This window comes from Gossypium hirsutum, chromosome A08 (genome assembly GCF_007990345.1).
Source record: "Gossypium hirsutum isolate 1008001.06 chromosome A08, Gossypium_hirsutum_v2.1, whole genome shotgun sequence".
NCBI lineage: Eukaryota > Viridiplantae > Streptophyta > Magnoliopsida > Malvales > Malvaceae > Gossypium > Gossypium hirsutum.
The window spans coordinates 110539427-110556231 of NC_053431.1; the positions used below are offsets into that span (position 1 = coordinate 110539427).

The following is a 16805-nucleotide window of genomic DNA, read 5'->3' on the forward strand; positions in this document are numbered from 1 at the left end:
TGAGTACATTAAAATATATTGTCCTCCTATTTAAGAATTAAAAAATGTTATAAATAATTCTAGATATTATATCAAAATGAATAGATATAATAACAACCGTATATATTACCTACTAAAAGTTTTACTTTTCTTTTTCCCTTTTTTAAACGTCAAATTTTGAATTTTCTTTGTATTTATAATTATAGAGTATTGGTTTTCATTTGAAATTTCCAAATGACAATTAGATGATTAGTTTTGTGATTAACAGTGAAAAGTTAATAGAAGTAAAAAAGACGGAAATAAATTGATTAATATTATGGAAAGAAGAAAAGGAATAGGCGTAGGAGTCGTGGACGTTGGTTGTCCCAAATCCCAATCAAGAAGAGATTAGAAAATGATGACGGCATCATACGGCACCCACCGTAACATAATAATAGAATAAAGCTTGAAAGTGATCGACCGACCGGGCTAATCGGGTCACTATAAATAGATGGAAATAATAACACCCGAGTATCCAGCATGGGCATTGATTAAAAATAACCCCTAAAATAAAGCGGTTTCTTGGTTCACACGAGAGGGACTCCCCCGATTCTCAAGTCTCTCCCACCCAAACATATCACAATAAATTAGGTATTCCACCTTCTATTTTTCCCCCAAACACGCATGCAAATCGTTTTTCTTTTTCTAATTCTTTTCTGACACACACACAAATTTCGAAGCTCTGGATTCCACCTCTTCCCGTCCTCGCCGACGGTGCTTATGCCGGTTGGTTTCCAGGTATCTAATTCCGTTTATTTTCACATGGATCTGATCTCATCCGGTTTAATTTCTTCTTTTCTCTTCTCTGTGTTTTTTTTTTGGTTAGGATTAGATTAGGAGTTTTTTTTTTCAATTCAAATGGATCTATTGTCTTTTATTTTTGTTTTGCGTTTTTAGTAATTTAATCTATTATGTTTTGCACTTTTTATTTTGTCACGAAATTTCTTTAGTATTTATTTATTTTTTTTCGTGAAATGTTCTGTTGCTGTTTCTATTTGGCGTGTTTGTCTCATATCCTATTTGTTTGGTTTATATACAGGGAATATATATACAGGGAATAGGAATTGTTTTTATTTATAATCAGGCATTGAAATTTTTTTAATGATATGATTGCTCGCTGCTAGTTATGCATTCTTGCTTGAATATTGCTTGAATTTGATATAGCCTCTACTCCTTTATGGGGTTTCGCTTTCTAAGATGTATATACTACACTTTTTGGACATTCTTTGATGCCGTATGCTTAAATTAGGATCTGTGTTGACTCAAGTTTCCATTGATGTTATTTTAATGTTAGATTGCACCGGACTTGGATTTAAAGGGATTTAGCTTTCCTTTCAAGACATGGAGAAAGCCTGCTTCTGGTCAAATTGCAACCTTTTCCGGGTTTTTTTATTCCAAGAAGCACTTGACTGGCGGTTTATTGTCCATGGAGATTCTCTTTTGGTTTCTTTTGTCAATTGCACTTAGTGCCCAGCCTCCTCTTAATACTCAACACGGAGCCGCAATGCATTTTGTTTTCTAAGATAGGTGCTAGATCTTTAGCACACTTGTGTAAGTAAGCGTTTTTTATTCTCTTTTTGACCAAAGAATATGATAGGTAGGCTCTGAATGTTTTAATTGGCAGTGCATTGTTGATACAACATGCAGTCATCAGAAAACACCTTCCAGGTACACTATATATTCTCATATTTATCTTTTCTCAATCCATCAACGATCTATTCCTTTCCTAACCTTTATCATATTTTGTTTTTTTCTCTTCTATTATCACAGGGCTTGTAGTAATTGAGTGAAAGTTGCTTACTAAGCATTAGCATTAGTAGTTCTTAGTTAATGTTTTGCTGTTTGTCCTGATGGATACTGATTAATGAGGGTATGTTGGTTTGCTGAGCATTCTGCAACTGCTTCTATTTAGTATAGATGAGTTAACTGCAATTAAGCTCTTGAACTGAGTGAGTGTATCTTGAGCTTGGAATCCTTCCTTTTGGCTGGAGCAATCATTCTGATCGTATCAGTATGTTTTGTGGAGCTCATCCATTCCTTTCGTTGATGCCTTTTTTTGGTCTTGAAGCTGCGGGTTTGATACCAAATAAGGCTTTGAAGCCCATCCACCATAAAAACACTGGCTTAATGTTATTGCACGTTTCCAGCAGAAATTAATGGTGGATTTAGCTTATCTCCAAAGCAGTTTGTTTATGTTTTATAGTTTTAAGTACAAGCCATCTTTTACCGAAGATAATTGTCACATGTCTATCCTTGGTTCTTATAAATCTCCTGAATAAAGAAAGGGCTAATTTTTGTTCCGCAAGAAAATGGACAGGTAAGTTGTTTAGTTTGGGATGTGCTATACAGTATTGATTTTCTGCATGGTAATTTATGCTTATCATTGTTTGGCATGATATTAGGTACAAGTTAATTAAGGAAGTTGGAGATGGAACATTTGGGAGGGTGTGGCGAGCTATTCATAAGCAGTCTGGGGAAATTGTGAGTATGCTTGGAATGTTATTTACTTAAAAAATTTTAATAGCATTTTTTGTTGATTAAGTTGATATTGGAATATCCTTTTCAAATGAATACTATCTGTTTTGAAGGTTGCGATTAAGAAAATGAAGAAGAAATATTACTCGTGGGAAGAGTGTGTGAATCTGAGAGAAGTTAAGGTAGTACTAGTTGCTTTATTCTTGTTTTTCTTGTATTCATTATATTTCTTAGACATGATAGTCTGTTTCTTTTGACAGTCACTGCAGAGAATGAATCATCCAAATATCGTGAAGCTTAAGGAAGTCATCAGGGAACATGACATTTTATACTTTGTTTTTGAATACATGGTAAGTGATCAGCATCTATTTGTGTTCTTTAATCATTGGGGTTTTACTGAAACATGAAATTCTTCCAGGAATGCAACCTTTACCAACTTATGAAAGACAGGGAAAAACTTTTTTCTGAAGTTGAAATCAGAAATTGGTGTTTCCAAGTCTTCCAAGGTCTTGCATACATGCACCAGCGTGGATATTTTCATCGCGACCTAAAGCCTGGTATTCTGTTTAACTTTTTCCTACAAAATTCATGTTTATATTTGTTTCGTCTACTCTAAGAAATATCCTGCAACTAACTGCCCTTCTCTTCTAGAGAATTTGTTGGTTACTAAAGATATAATCAAAATTGCTGATTTTGGTCTTGCACGTGAAATAAATTCAAGTCCACCATACACTGAGTATGTCTCAACACGCTGGTAGGTTTGGTACTTTAGAATTTAGTGTTTGGGTTTCTTTTTCTTTTTAATTTTATATATTCATTGCAACTTATCTGTGTCTTGTATTCCTTGCATTTTAGGTATCGTGCCCCTGAAGTACTCCTTCAATCATACCTGTATACTTCAATAGTTGGCAAGTTTTCACTGCATTTGATAGTCATTTACTTTAGGATAGAAGTAGTGACAGCCTTTTATAACTATGCTTTTTCTACTTATTGCAGATATGTGGGCGATGGGTGCAATCATGGCTGAGTTATTCACCTTACGTCCTCTTTTTCCTGGAACAAGGTATGTTCTTATGATGTTATCTAACTATCTTTTCTAATTTGTTTGGCATGGCTGGTTATTCATTGAAACTTCATCATTGGTGCAGTGAAGCAGATGAGATCTACAAAATTTGTAGTGTAATAGGTACTCCAACTAAGGATTCATGGCCTGATGGGCTTAATCTTGCAAGGGCTATAAACTACCAATTCCCACAGGTCGTCTTCTTGATGTTCTTTTACACAGATTGTACCATTGTAGCATGATTTCCAAGTTAATTTTAGCAGGTGGGGCTGCTATTGATTATCTTTTGAGTGCATGAAATCTTATATTTTTTTCAATCTCTTTTATTCAACATTGCAGTTTGCTGGTGTGCATCTGTCTGCATTGATACCATCAGCAAGCGACGATGCAATCAGCCTTATTACAGTTAAGTGCATTTCTGCTGACTTTGTTAGTTATTATTCTTTCACACCCTACATTTGAAATGGATTTCTGTTTTTGTGATTTGGACCATTATTATTTTTATTTGGATGCTTGAAGAAAAATTGACATTTGCTTTGTTGCTTGTTTTAGTCTCTCTGTTCGTGGGATCCTTGCAAAAGGCCAACTGCTGCCGAGGCCCTTCAACATCCATTCTTTCAGGTGGTATCCTTTATAAGTAGATTATGGTATCTAATTATGATATTTAAGATGCATTTATGTTATAGCTAGTGCTCCGCTGAAGGAATTTCTTATGATGTGCAGGGTTGTTTTTATGTTCCTCCATCTCTTCGTCCCAGAATAGCTGTTTCTAGAACTCCTCCATCTGGTTTGTTCTAAAACATTAACATTTTTCTATTATGTTTGGAGGAGGTATATTATTTGGTTTCACTTGTTGCTAATTTCTAATTCGCATGCTTGTAGCTGGGGTTAGAGGAACATTGGAACAGCAATCTGTTAGGAGGTATTCTGGGGCTCAGCCCAATGGGAAATTCACTGGCAGTTTTTCTTCTCTGAAAACAAATGCTTCCTTCAGCACAGGTGCTGATTGTATGTGTTTTAATACAGACTTAATTTACTATTGATATTGGATGTTGAATGCATGAACTAGTATCTTTAAAGGGCATTGATATGATAAAAGGTGTTGTAGCTATGTTTATGGTCAAACTAAGCAAGACATACAACTCGTTTTTGTTAAGCTTGAGTGCTTGCTGAAGGAAATCGCAATTAAATTGTCAGCAATACATTTTTTTATGGAGTTGCATTTAGTTGTGATTTGTTGTGGATTCTTGCAGGTGCGCAACGCAAGCCTGAGTTGCTTAATCAGGTAATCCATGTTTAAATGTTATTGCTTATGTAATGATATTTTTCCTTGGGTTGCTCCTAAATATGATCTTTTGACTTTGCCCTTCTCTGAAGGATCTGAGAAAGAATGATAAACCCTTGAAGAACTATAGCAAACAAACAAGGTATTGGCCACCTGGAAGAAGGACAACAAGTAAGTGTTGGTTTTTTGTTGTAGCAAATTCAATTATATCTTACTAGTATTATCAGCTAAAGAATGAGTTGAAAAAAAATGGTGTGGGTCCAGCAATATCAATGAACAAGGATAGAAATGGACGTGGAGCTGGGGCTTCAGAGGTGGTGGAGAAGTTGGGAAATGTGACAATTGGAAGTCGGAGGCAGTATGGTGGACAAATAGGGGCACCACCTATGAAGGCTGGGGTGCAGTGGACTGCGGAATCTAATGACATGTTTCTGAGGCCAACCCAACAGATACCGTCTGGCAGAACTTTTACCAGAAAAGTAGCGGGATGAGATGGCTCCGCGTCATGCCTTTATATGCTTCATACTGATACTGCTAATAATAAATAACAATTCTACTACTACTACTACTAATAATGCATGTCATTCAATACATGGATACAAAGAATGAGTGCTTTGGTTTGTTTTCTTTTGTTCTGTTGGAGTGGTTGTGCGTAGCAATAACCCATACAATAAAACATGGTTTCTGTTACAACCAAGTGATTGGATTTGCTTCTTCCTATTGACGTTGCTTGATAATGAAATGTGAGCTGTTTGTGTTTTTCTTCATATGTTTCGACTTTGGACTTAGTGTGCATTTTTCATTCTCTTAATTTAATTTATAACTAGTATCTTATTATATATACTTGTATACATATACTGGTAATATTAAGTTCTTTCGTCTACACAATCAGTTTCTCGAAATTTAATATGTCGTTTGCTGTTGGCATATTTCTGTATTCTAGTATCTATAATTTAGCTTATACAATGTTCAGGAAATAAAGGGTTTATAATAATCAGTGTTTGATTATAGAGGGAAAAGGAAATGGAAGGATTTTTTAAAATAACTTTTTATAAAATATTTTATATAAAAAATGATGAAAAAGGAAAAGGTAAGTTATTTTATAATAGAAATGAGTTTATTACAAGTTTATGTATTTATGTTCCCTTAAAGTTATATTTTGATCACAAAACTTTAAATAATTACTATATGGTTATCAATAATATTATTGCCATTTAATGTAATTATTTCAAATGAAAATTTAAATTAAAGTTTATAATTAATCTTTATAAATTTTCTATTTAGCAAATTTAATATTTTCCTTTTGTTTTCTTTTAATGTTTATTTATTCTTTTTCTTCTCTTCTTCTCCCTTTCTTTTTCACTCTCATTTTCAAATTGCGGTAGATTTTGGATTTCGTGGGACAAGAAGAAAATTTCTTATTACCAGCTCCAAAATTGAAGGAAAACGAACTTTACTCAAATATATAGCCATAGAGACCGTCTAAATGCAAAAATAAAAATTAACCAAATAATGAAATACTACATTGAAGCATTTGTCCAAATGAGAAAAAAGAAAAAACCCTTCAAAAACCCAGCTCCAAACGAAAAAGAGATACAAAGTTGCCCTTTTTTTTATGTCAACGATAAATCATAAAAGTAAATAACTAAAAATATATCAAACAATAAAAAATGGAATTTGTTTCTTGAAAAACAGAACCAATTAGCGATATCTAAAGAAAGAAAGGTTTTCTTTTTAGTTCTAAGAGAAAACAATGAATATTATTGGATTAATAACCAAATAAAAGAAAAGTTTTCAAAATTTCCCTGGCTTTTCCTATTCCTTTCCCTCCTTGGTTTTATTGGTGATTAAGCGAAGAATGCTGGGGATATAGAGTGAGCAAAGCACTGCAGCTTAATGCTATCTCTTCTCTTGACGGCCAGGCCGGCCTAGCCTCAATCAAATCTCTTTAGCATTAATGGATTGAGTGAAATGAATTTATAAACCATAAAGCATTTGAATTTAGAGCAAAGCATAACTTAAATAATATAGCATAATATGAATTAGTTGTAAACTCGAGACAAAAATACCAGTACGTAACCATGTATGTAATGTCCCTTTTACTTTTTACGTGATCCACCCCCCCAAATGGATTGCCAAAAAACAGGCCAGTTCTTCTGAGCCTCATTCCATCCCAAGACTGACCCTTCTCTCAATGGATCCCAACTAGATGACACAATCCCATAACTCACCCCTAACAGTGCTGTCCCGAAGAAGATGAAGGTCACAATAAACGGCACCCACGTTGGTACATCGATTTTCAATCCAACCTTGAGATAATAAAAGAATGGGAAAAACAACAGCCCTACCAACAATGGAATCCCAACTGTGAATCCCATTCTGCTTATCATCCTGTTTGTTACCACTTCAGGTATCACCCCTGCCTCTGCTTCATTCTCCTCCTCTTCTTCTTCGTCTTCATTGTCATCACCACCACTCTTTGATTTCTTTGTCTTTTTGTTTTTCTTGGGTGGGGATCCAAAGCCTTTTGGGCTATTCAAGGTGGCATGTAGGGGTAGTAAGTACAATGGTCGGATTTGGTTTTGGGGGTTAACTGGGAATGGGGAAGATGATTTTGTGGGTTGGGCTGATGTCAATGAAGAGGGTTCCATGGTCAACTGCCTGCAAAGCTTACATACAAAACTCGATTTTTCATTCTGCAAATTCTATATAGATGAATCATATTAATTTCTATCTTAAGGAATATAATAAAGGAAACATGCATACCTTGAAACGGCAGTAGGATAAAGACGACAGTGCCAGAGCTGCCATTCACTTGAGCTACTTCAATTTTTTCTTTTCTTGGAGTGCTTATTAAGTTGGTCCAGATATTGGAAGAAACACCCACAGATGAGAACACAAAAGCTTACCTTTTTAAGTTAAAATTGTTGCAGAATTCAGAAACTCAAGTATGATTGCCCTCACTGAAACCCCATTCGGATTCAGAAACCTTCTTACCACCAATTTACCAGACCGAAAGGAGAAGCGATAAGGTTATGATTCAAAGATGATCCGAAAGATCTCTAATAAGGGCTGGGCCGACTCGGGTAGTCCAACAATTTTATTTTCTTTATCTAAATTCATTTTCGGTCCAAGTCGTCGATTTTAATATTAAAATTGATGTGATTAGTTAATTAAATCCAGTTCAATTAAAAATAACAAAACAAAAGAGAAATTTACAAAAAAGAAAAAAACATAATTATGTGGATATTTTAATATTAAAAAAAACCACGTTCATCTTTTTTCACATTTTATTTTTTTATAAAAAAAATTCACTCACAAAATCAATATATTTGTATAAAAGAGATCCATTTACGTTAATATAAAACTATAGTAGTTTTACATACTTTCATAATTTAAATGGTTAAATTTATCAATATAATCATAATTATAATACACGTAAAATTTTAAATCAATTCCATATCTTTATTACATCAATCTAATAATTCTTACATTTAAGACATAATTAGATAATCTTTTATTTATTTCACATGCATCATTAAAATCAATAAAAAGGAGTAAAAATATCATGAGAGTTCTTGCACTAAAAATCAAAATGTATTTTGCCTATTGCCTCTTAAAAATATATGCTAAATCAATGAGCAAATTGATATTTTCTATAAAAAAATTATATCTATTTGTACTATTAAAAACGGACATAATTGATAGAACAACCAAATATACCTCATGTTGAGGTACAATGACCAAATTTTAATAATGGGAGTAAATATAATTACCTATACATAGCCTCAAAATACCAAAATAAAATATAGCCCATAAATTAAATGAGATTCATTCGTCAATAAATAATCTTTAAAAAGTTTATACAGAAAATTGGATTAAAAAATGATTAAAAGAGATTATACTAAATTAATTATATTGGGGCTTTCTTAAACCAATAAAATAGATGATATAAACAAATTTCAAACACACACGATTTCTATTAAATACCAAACAAATTTCCTTGTAAAAAGTTAGTCCCGTCAAATATGGAACCGAGTTGACATATGCAAAGACCGATCCGAAAATACAACTTATATAACAGTGAACAGTTTTGATGATGTAGCATATGACTAGAGAGACTGTGGATATTGCAGGACTTGTTGTTGAATTCTTTTCCGGTACTCATTTGGGTTCTGTATTAGCAAAGATAGCATATCGGAAAACAAAATTATAGAACAATAGAAATAAGTAAAGGCTAAACTTTTGTTACTTACCGATACGTAAAGCTGATGTCCCTCTGTTTGTGCAGCGTCGGTAGCATTGGGTTGATCAAGCAAATCTTGAATCCCCACTAGGATTTGTTTCACTGTAATGGATGGTCTCCATCCCTTGCAGGAAAAACAAGGTTTTTGCTTTAGCAAAAATGGAATTTTAAATAAAAAAGATTGGTGTGGAAGTTTCTTACACGACGCTCGCTGAGGATAGACAAACACACAATTCCAGAAGGATAAACATTAGGATGGAAGAATCCATTTGGGAACTTGCATTTAGGGGGTTTGCTTGGGTACTCCTCACTGAAGTTGAGTGTCAGTGGAAAGTACCCCCCTTCCCAATCTGTCTGGAACATTTAAAAAATTGTGATTTAACTAATAAACAACCATAGAAATTTCAATGCAAATAAATCCTAGGCTTACATACAACATAAGAAAACTTCAAAGGTCCAAACTTTGATTAAAAGAATTTTTTTTGTGGACTGACCCCTTTTTTGCCGGGGATAACACAATGCCAAACCATCAAATCAACACTCCCATCTGCCCTTGTCTCAGGTTTAGCCACAAAACCCTTCAAAAAAAAAAAACTATAATATAGTACAGTAAAAAAGAAAAGAGTCAGAAGAGAAGAGAAAAATGTTGATACATGGGGATGATTTTTGCGCCAGGCTTTTCGTTCCTCTGCAAGACGACTGCGTGCGATACCATCCGACATGATATTTGGGAGGGTTTGTTTCTTTGTGTGACTACTGAGATTTTGAAGAGTTTGAAGATCAGTAGAGGTTGAATTGAAATGGGTCTTTTAAAACTGACTTTGTAATGTAACCTTTTATTTCCCTAACAAACGAGTCAAATATCAAGGCACTCTTATTGGCGCACTCATTGTCTTTATAGTTATACCACTAATAAATAAGGCGAGGAAAGGCTACGCAAGGAATAAATATATTGGGGGTATATTATATATACATTTTAAATACTACTAATAAAAAGGATCCTTAAAAGGTAAATTTTTTTCTTTTTTGAGGTCTCCACCTGAAGAAAGGAAAATCCAAGTCTCTCTCTCTCTAACCATGAGTCTCTTCGGTCTGGGCAGGTGACCTCTAATTTGTAATTTCCACTTCGTTATATAATTTTCTCGTAAATTAGTTTATTATTTTCCTTCAATTTCTTTTTTTTTCATTGCTTATTTGCTATATTACGTTGATAAATCGTGTCGGATCTGCTGTAATTCTGCAGCTTTTTTTTGATTCAAGATCAGTTATCAACTCCTTTTTTTTGGGCTTTTATTGAAAGCTTTGATTAGAATTCTGGAAAATTTTTCATCTTTCTTACTAATTTAAGCCTCGATTCTCTTTTTTCTTAACTGTGCTTGCAATCCAATTGTTTTCTAATCTTGGAGTCATTTGTGACGGTTTAACTATCGTCGTTAATTATTGTTCTTGCTGTGAAAGTTTCTAATCTTGGATGCATGTTGACCTAGTCTTTTATTTCTACGCAATTAATGGGTTTTTTTTTTCTTCTTCTTCTGACTGCTTATAATTAGTATGCAAATCAGGTAGTTCTCATGGCTGGAATAATTAGAAAGGTCGAAAAAGGTATGCTAAATTATTGGTTTTTGACCTTAAAGATTATATGGCCTTTATTCACAAGGTTGAGCTTTGCATTTTCAAGCTGAACTTTATTGACTAGGTTGCAAATTAGGTCTGTTGACAATTTGCAGCCATTTTTAGAAGGCTCGTGGTGGCAGAATGATAACAAAAATTGAATTAACTGGAGCGAAAGAAAAAAGGGAATGTCCAAATCTAGTCTAAGGCTAATTAATATTTCCAAAAATCAATTTATTAATCATCTTTGATCTTTCACAATTTTCAGTTAGAGAAAGAGTTCTGGCTTTCTATCTTGCTCTCTGCCATGCTATAAGAGTCCATGCATGTCTGATTAGAATGCACAATTAATCTACTGAAGTTATGTGTTAGTTTTTATAATAAAAATTAATTTGATATTTTGCTTGGATTGAATTCATTTGCACTGTGCTGCTTTGAATCTTTAACTTAAATCCTAATATACTTGCTGTAAACATATAAAATAATCTCAATGGATATAAACTTTGGGTGTATGATCTCTAAATATACCGAAATACTTGTGAAAATTTTAATTACTTATATTGAGTATCTGTATATTTCTGACTCCCACTCCCAATTCTGAGCAGCATAGCTGGTAAATATTTGTGTATATTTTCAAATTGATGATTTTTGCTGATATTAAGTTGCTTTGTAAACAGAAATCAGCGAACATTCCGTCCAAAAAAAAGTGCACCTTCAGGAAGTAAGGTTGGTTACTCTTTTTTCTTAAATAAAATATAGTTAACACTGTCCATTGCCTGCTTGTTAGAAGTTGATGTGATTCATTCTTTTAAAATGTGCTTGAATCTTTTCATTGTTGATCTTCTTTCCTTCGCCTGTTTGTTGGGAGAGTTCTGGACTCTTATTTCCAGTGTCCAAGGATCAAACCTTGGCAACTTCAACTATCAGAAAAAAGAAAAAGAAAAAAGGAAGTTCTTGGGTGTGAGCATGCAATTTTAGCACTGGAAGTATGCTAGAAAGTGTCCAGAAGGAGAAACAAAATATAGCCAAGCACAACTTAACACCTAAGAATGCATCCAAGAGAAGAAGAAAAAAGGCTCACTTACCATTATTTCTATTTAATAAATTTATTGCTTTTGGTGTCACTTATTAAAACAATAACTTTACGTTACTATGTTTTACTAAAAAATTCAGTGGCAAAGTTGAAATACTACAAACTTCAATTCTCCACTGATATATGTGATGGTCCTACAGCCCCACCTGTGGAACCTAGTCATGGATGTTAGAGGGCATTTTATGCACATAATAAATGTGATAATTTTTTTTTCTAATTAGAGATCCACTTTTAAGCATGGTAAGTACTGCTGTTCGGTTGTGCTTGATAATAATTGAATAGCCTTGTTGAGGTTTCTATCCCGTTCCTAGAGCTGGCTTCTCTATAATGTCACTATATAAAATTCTTTCTGGACTTCATTCTGCCGTATTAGTTGCTTAGCAGAATTTGCAGTTCTCATCATAGTATTATCTTGACATAATGCAGGGTGCACAGCTTAAAAAGCACATCGATGCCACCTTAGGCAGTGGAAACTTAAGGGAAGCAGTTAGACTACCTCCTGGGGAGGATTTAAATGAATGGCTCGCAGTCAATAGTATATCTGGCTTCTCTCTTTCTTTCTTACATCTGCCCCGCAAGCACATATGCTCACAGTTTGATTAAATCCTTATTTTTGCAAGAAAAAAAAAAAAAAAACTGTGGATTTAATTTATCCATGTATTTTCTACTTTAGTATGGCCTTGCTGTCATTACTTCCATAACAACTAATTTAGTTGTATTCCATTTATTAGTTTATTTTTCATTGAACGTTTTAGTACTTTCTTCCCTATTTCTAGGTTACTATCGATTGTTTTTACTATCGATTGTTCTTTGAAGCTCATTGCTAAAGCGTAATTGTTGGATCTTTTTCAGCTGTGGATTTCTTCAATCAGGTGAATCTGCTCTATGGTACCCTCACTGAGTTTTGTACTCCTGAGAATTGCCCCACAATGACTGCAGGACCTAAGTAAGAGATATAAACTAGATTCCTTTTGCCCTTTTCAATAAATTAGGCGAACAATTCCTAAATATTATTGTTGTCCCTCATGACCTCTGTCGTGTTTGATCCATTGATGGTATTGAAAGCTTTTCTCTCAAACAATGCATGTGTTCAGTCTCTAAGGATCTAGATAAATCGAAACTCCCTCAACTTGAATTTAGGCTCTTTATCTCTTCGAGCTAGATGATACTGTATTAATTTATTTTTGTTAAAGTCATATATATCTGCCTTTTTTTTTTTTTTTTTTGAATTTTGATGTCAAAATATATCATATAATCTTGGCTGATTAGTGGGATGAGAGTTTGACTTTATATCATGTTTTCTTTGATTTTGATAGTCCTAGGTTATGATGAGTTGATGTTTATTATTATTATTATGATTTGGCTTTGTCTTTTGTAATAATTTGATTTTTGCCATATTTTAAATTTCAGTAGAAAGACATCAAATATGTTAAAGCTAAAACTATTCTTAAGAGTCAAAGGCCTTATAGTCGTGTGATTTTGTTCAACGATTCCTTTTCTCCCCAAACTACTGCAAAATTTCTTATTATGTTTGGTTCATGTACCTTTTGCTTTCAGTCAATTAATTCAACGATTCCATACTAGTTCTCCGTTGTAATTTAGTGTACTTGTATTTTAAAATTCTTTCAAATTGTATATATTGGGTTTTCTGGAGTTGATTATTTGTTGTCCTACAAACTTACAGGTATGAATATAGATGGGCTGATGGTGTGCAAATCAAGAAGCCTATCGAAGTTTCTGCTCCAAAGTACGTTGAATATCTAATGGACTGGATCGAATCACAGCTTGATGATGAATCCATATTTCCTCAAAAGCTTGGTAATATCTTTCACTAGTCATGTGCTTAATCATCTTTTAATTCTCTATGGTGAAGTCTTGACATACTGTCACTAGAGAAAGGTAGCTGTTTGTCTATGTACGGTGATGATACTGATGGATACTTCTTTTTTTCTACTTGTATCATGCTCAATACTTTTCTATATTAAATTGCATCTTCCAAATTTGCTAGGCGCACCATTTCCTCCCAATTTCAAGGAGGTGGTGAAGACTATATTCAAAAGACTCTTCCGTGTATACGCCCACATCTATCACTCTCACTTTCAGAAAATTGTGAGCCTTAAGGAGGAAGCTCATCTGAATACATGCTTCAAGCACTTCATATTGTTTACTTGTGTAAGTCTTCTTCTGCTTGATGGTTAATTTTTTATGCTCTGTCCTCTTGTTCAAGGCTGGCCTCTTCCACTATTTGCCTATTTTATACAAATCTAAACAAAATCCGAAGATTCTACTTCAAACTTGCTTAGATATAATTATTTTCACTCTATTCATTAAACCTCCCCCTCCCCCCCTTTTCTAAGAGAGTAGTCTTGAATGTTTCTTTTATCTAAGAGACTTATCTTTTTAAACCACGAAGGATATAAGTGTAAACTTACCATTAATTTTGCCAAGCAGTCCTGATTTCTTCTCATGTATGCATGTATCACGGTTCTCAAGGACGAGTCTGGAACACAGTTTTAGTTGTGTCCTTGTGTTCCCTGTTTCGAGTACCACGAGGTTATACTACTGCTCAAGTTTAAGATAGTTACCCCAATCCTCAAACTAACAACTACCTGAGTTGAGCCTTAGGTTAATTTGTTTGTTGTTTTTGGTTTATTTTGCATCTGAAACATGCTTTCTAGGATATGCAAGAATGGTTAGTTGAGTAGGAAGTTGTTAAGGTCAAATGAGGCTGTTGTTGTTACCATGTGCAGGAATTTGGGCTGATTGACAAGAAAGAGTTGGCTCCACTCCAAGAGCTCATAGATTCCATCATAGTCCCCTACTAAATATATATATACACGGGGGGTTGGAGAATGGAGATCCTGATAAAGAGTTTTATTTTAGGGGTTGTTCCAAAAGTAGTAAAGTTTGTTTTATTAGTATGTGACCTGAAAAATTTAAGTGTCTATATTCTCTATGTTATAAATGCAAATCCATATGCCATATTCCTTGGATTTAAAATATTGCAAGAGTATGCCTGTTGGTTTTTCTTTTCCTCTTCATTTTGGAAGCCTAGCCCTAAATCAAGCATTTTTTAAAAGCTAACAGCTTTTGGGTAATTGACCCTAAAATATTATTTTTATGATTAAAGTGTTTTTTATTTAATTATGATTTTAAATATTATAAAATTTTAATTATATATTGAAAATAAAAATTAAGTTCATAACTCGTCGAACTACGAAGTAATCACAGCCCTAGTTTCCATAAATGATTGCGATTTGTTATTTGGTGGAAATAATTTCAATGGAAAGATACAAGATTATGCTGTTAAATTGCTTTTGCTTGATCATAGCTACAAAGTACTACTTGTTTGCCATAAAGGATCACTTACTTCCAGATTGATCCTAGAACTAAGGTCTGAATTTTTTTTAATACAAGGCTTAAATTAAGCATAAACTTTAAAATTTAAAGCGGAAAATATGTTTGTTCTATGTTTTTATATTGTTAAAACTCATGACTTAAACTCCTTTTTTGGTAAAAAAAAAAGTCTACGTTTGGTAGTGTTATTATTATTATTTTTACATCTTAGTACATAAATTAGCAATAAACTAATTTTACTTGATAATACATATTTTTTTTACTTAAAGCGCCTTTTTTTTTACTAGAGTTCTACTCAATATTAATTATTCTTTGTAGGCTTAAGGGTGTAAAAAGCCCTCAATTTTTTTAAAAAAAAGCAATTAAACCTCTTTTTTTTGTACTCAATTGAACTCTTGAACTTTCAAAATGTATAAAAAAGACCCTTAAACTTCTTCAAAAAAAGCAATTAAATCCCTGCTTTTTATTTTCACTCAATGGGTACTTGAACTTTCAAAATGCATAAAAAAGACCCTCAAATTTTTTCAAAAATGCAATTAAGCCCATGCTTTTATTATAAATTAGAAAAAAATTATAAAAATAAAAATAATATATATTAGAAAAATTATTAAATTTTAAAAAATATATAAAAAATTAGAATTTTATTAAAAATTAGAAATTTTTTATAAAAAATCTTAAAAAAATAAAATTGTAAAATTTTATAAAAATTATAAAAAATTAATGACCCCTAGTTTTTTATTCAATTAAAGTCATCACATGTCGCAACACAGCGTGACATGTGACAAAAAATGATAAAAAAATAAAAAAGTAAAAGTTATAGAAAAATTATAAAATGCTTCTTTTGGTACGATAATTTTTATAATTTTGTTTACGAAATTTATATTTCTTTACATTTTGTATAATTTTCTTACGACTTTATAAAATTTTATAATTTTTTATATTTATATATATTATAAATTTTTTTAATGATTTTTATTAAAATTTACAATTTTTTATATTTTTTTAATTTTTAATATTTAATTTTTTATTAAAATTTAAAAATATTTATAGCTTTTATTGATTTTAAGTTTTTATAAGTTCTAATAAAAGCAGGGGCTTAATTGTTTTTTTTGAAAAACTTTGAAGGTTTTTTTGATGCATTTTGAAAGTTCAAATAACCAATTGAATGCAAAAAAAGAAGAAGTAGGAGCTTAATTGCTTTAAAAAAAAAGATTTGAAGACTTTTTTGATACATTTTAAAAGTTCAAGTACCAAAAAAATACAAAAAAAAGTATGAGCTTAATTTCTTTTTTAAAAAAATTTAAGAGCTTTTTGCACCCTTAAACCTTCTTTATATGTATTAATTAAGCTTCTTTTCCTCGAGTTAATACACTAAATAGCCAAAGGAGACATTAATATTTTTATATAGATTTTGTATACAAATGATGAAAAGACATTTATCCCCTAAGTGCTTTAGCAGATTAGTTTTTCCCTCCTTTCATTTGTTTAATTATTGTTATATGTTGGCAATGTGAATTAGTCATTCACCGACATATTCAATTAAATTTTGACTATCAACCGTCATCATTAGTTTTGCAGTTTGTAATAAAGAGTAAAATAACTAATTAAGAAAATAATTATCAACCATAAGTACAGTCACATTACTTCATCTTTCGGC

At 32.5% G+C, this 16805-nt stretch overlaps 4 protein-coding genes across 16 annotated transcripts; 2 read left to right on the top strand and 2 right to left on the bottom strand.

Moving 5' to 3' along the window:
• Positions 1 to 479: 479 nt before the first annotated feature.
• Positions 480 to 5608, top strand: LOC107929445 (cyclin-dependent kinase F-4). Of its 10 annotated transcripts, none has more exons than XM_041074398.1 (20): positions 480 to 609; positions 699 to 756; positions 1313 to 1569; positions 1643 to 1686; positions 1789 to 2335; positions 2421 to 2499; positions 2607 to 2675; positions 2754 to 2843; positions 2912 to 3050; positions 3145 to 3247; positions 3349 to 3401; positions 3490 to 3556; positions 3642 to 3750; positions 3896 to 3961; positions 4109 to 4177; positions 4280 to 4343; positions 4439 to 4564; positions 4810 to 4841; positions 4934 to 5012; positions 5106 to 5608. In XM_041074398.1, the coding sequence occupies exons 5-20, from the start codon at positions 2328 to 2330 to the stop codon at positions 5330 to 5332; spliced, it is 1380 nt and encodes a 459-aa protein (XP_040930332.1). In that variant the 5' UTR covers positions 480 to 609; positions 699 to 756; positions 1313 to 1569; positions 1643 to 1686; positions 1789 to 2327; the 3' UTR covers positions 5333 to 5608. The 10 variants fall into 10 exon arrangements, with proteins under 10 accessions (XP_040930332.1, XP_040930335.1, XP_040930334.1 ...); XM_041074401.1 differs by having other exon boundaries at positions 483 to 609; positions 1313 to 1573; positions 4439 to 4555; XM_041074400.1 differs by having other exon boundaries at positions 483 to 609; positions 4439 to 4555.
• A 1233-nt stretch (positions 5609 to 6841) lies between these two features.
• On the bottom strand, positions 6842 to 7956 carry LOC107929416 (protein PAM68, chloroplastic). Of its 2 annotated transcripts, none has more exons than XM_016860832.2 (2): positions 7608 to 7956; positions 6842 to 7510 (listed from the first exon to the last, which is right to left on the bottom strand). In XM_016860832.2, exons 1-2 carry the CDS (start codon positions 7650 to 7652, stop codon positions 6941 to 6943), a joined length of 615 nt encoding a protein of 204 aa, XP_016716321.1. In that variant the 5' UTR covers positions 7653 to 7956; the 3' UTR covers positions 6842 to 6940. The 2 variants fall into 2 exon arrangements, with proteins under 2 accessions (XP_016716321.1, XP_016716322.1); XM_016860833.2 differs by having other exon boundaries at positions 6842 to 7502; positions 7608 to 7863.
• Positions 7957 to 8801: 845 nt separating this feature from the next.
• Positions 8802 to 9875, bottom strand: LOC107929431 (SUMO-conjugating enzyme SCE1). The gene is made up of 5 exons (XM_041074405.1): positions 9741 to 9875; positions 9582 to 9665; positions 9289 to 9441; positions 9098 to 9211; positions 8802 to 9016 (listed from the first exon to the last, which is right to left on the bottom strand). Exons 1-5 carry the CDS (start codon positions 9807 to 9809, stop codon positions 8954 to 8956), a joined length of 483 nt encoding a protein of 160 aa, XP_040930339.1. The 5' UTR covers positions 9810 to 9875; the 3' UTR covers positions 8802 to 8953.
• A 174-nt stretch (positions 9876 to 10049) lies between these two features.
• On the top strand, positions 10050 to 14791 carry LOC107929458 (MOB kinase activator-like 1A). 3 transcript variants are annotated; one of them, XM_041074404.1, is made up of 8 exons: positions 10087 to 10187; positions 10638 to 10689; positions 11376 to 11424; positions 12218 to 12326; positions 12644 to 12737; positions 13476 to 13609; positions 13800 to 13963; positions 14542 to 14791. In XM_041074404.1, the coding sequence occupies exons 5-8, from the start codon at positions 12721 to 12723 to the stop codon at positions 14614 to 14616; spliced, it is 390 nt and encodes a 129-aa protein (XP_040930338.1). In that variant the 5' UTR covers positions 10087 to 10187; positions 10638 to 10689; positions 11376 to 11424; positions 12218 to 12326; positions 12644 to 12720; the 3' UTR covers positions 14617 to 14791. The 3 variants fall into 3 exon arrangements, with proteins under 3 accessions (XP_016716372.1, XP_016716373.1, XP_040930338.1); XM_016860883.2 differs by lacking the exon at positions 10638 to 10689 and having other exon boundaries at positions 10050 to 10187; XM_016860884.2 differs by lacking the exon at positions 10638 to 10689 and having other exon boundaries at positions 10086 to 10201.
• The last annotated feature ends 2014 nt before the right edge of the window (positions 14792 to 16805 follow it).

What these genes read in the sequence shown, in the direction of transcription:
- LOC107929416 (XM_016860832.2), bottom strand. Translation starts at nt 7,652, where the DNA reads ATGGCAGCTCTGGCACTGTCGTCTTTATCCTACTGCCGTTTCAAG. An exon ending in TATCCTACTGCCGTTTCAAG is followed by an intron (nt 7,511 to 7,607) that starts GTATGCATGTTT and finishes TTTGTATGTAAG; the next exon opens with CTTTGCAGGCAGTTGACCAT.
- LOC107929431 (XM_041074405.1), bottom strand. Translation starts at nt 9,809, where the DNA reads ATGTCGGATGGTATCGCACGCAGTCGTCTTGCAGAGGAACGAAAAGCC. An exon ending in CTATCCTCAGCGAGCGTCGT is followed by an intron (nt 9,212 to 9,288) that starts GTAAGAAACTTC and finishes TTTTCCTGCAAG; the next exon opens with GGATGGAGACCATCCATTAC. An exon ending in GACATCAGCTTTACGTATCG is followed by an intron (nt 9,017 to 9,097) that starts GTAAGTAACAAA and finishes TTGCTAATACAG; the next exon opens with AACCCAAATGAGTACCGGAA.
- LOC107929458 (XM_016860883.2), top strand. Translation starts at nt 10,165, where the DNA reads ATGAGTCTCTTCGGTCTGGGCAG. An exon ending in AGTCTCTTCGGTCTGGGCAG is followed by an intron (nt 10,188 to 11,375) that starts GTGACCTCTAAT and finishes CTTTGTAAACAG; the next exon opens with AAATCAGCGAACATTCCGTC. An exon ending in CATATTTCCTCAAAAGCTTG is followed by an intron (nt 13,610 to 13,799) that starts GTAATATCTTTC and finishes CAAATTTGCTAG; the next exon opens with GCGCACCATTTCCTCCCAAT.
- LOC107929445 (XM_016860867.2), top strand. Translation starts at nt 2,392, where the DNA reads ATGCTTATCATTGTTTGGCATGATATTAGGTACAAGTTAATTAAGGAA. An exon ending in GAGTATGTCTCAACACGCTG is followed by an intron (nt 3,248 to 3,348) that starts GTAGGTTTGGTA and finishes CTTGCATTTTAG; the next exon opens with GTATCGTGCCCCTGAAGTAC. An exon ending in TTCAACATCCATTCTTTCAG is followed by an intron (nt 4,178 to 4,279) that starts GTGGTATCCTTT and finishes TATGATGTGCAG; the next exon opens with GGTTGTTTTTATGTTCCTCC.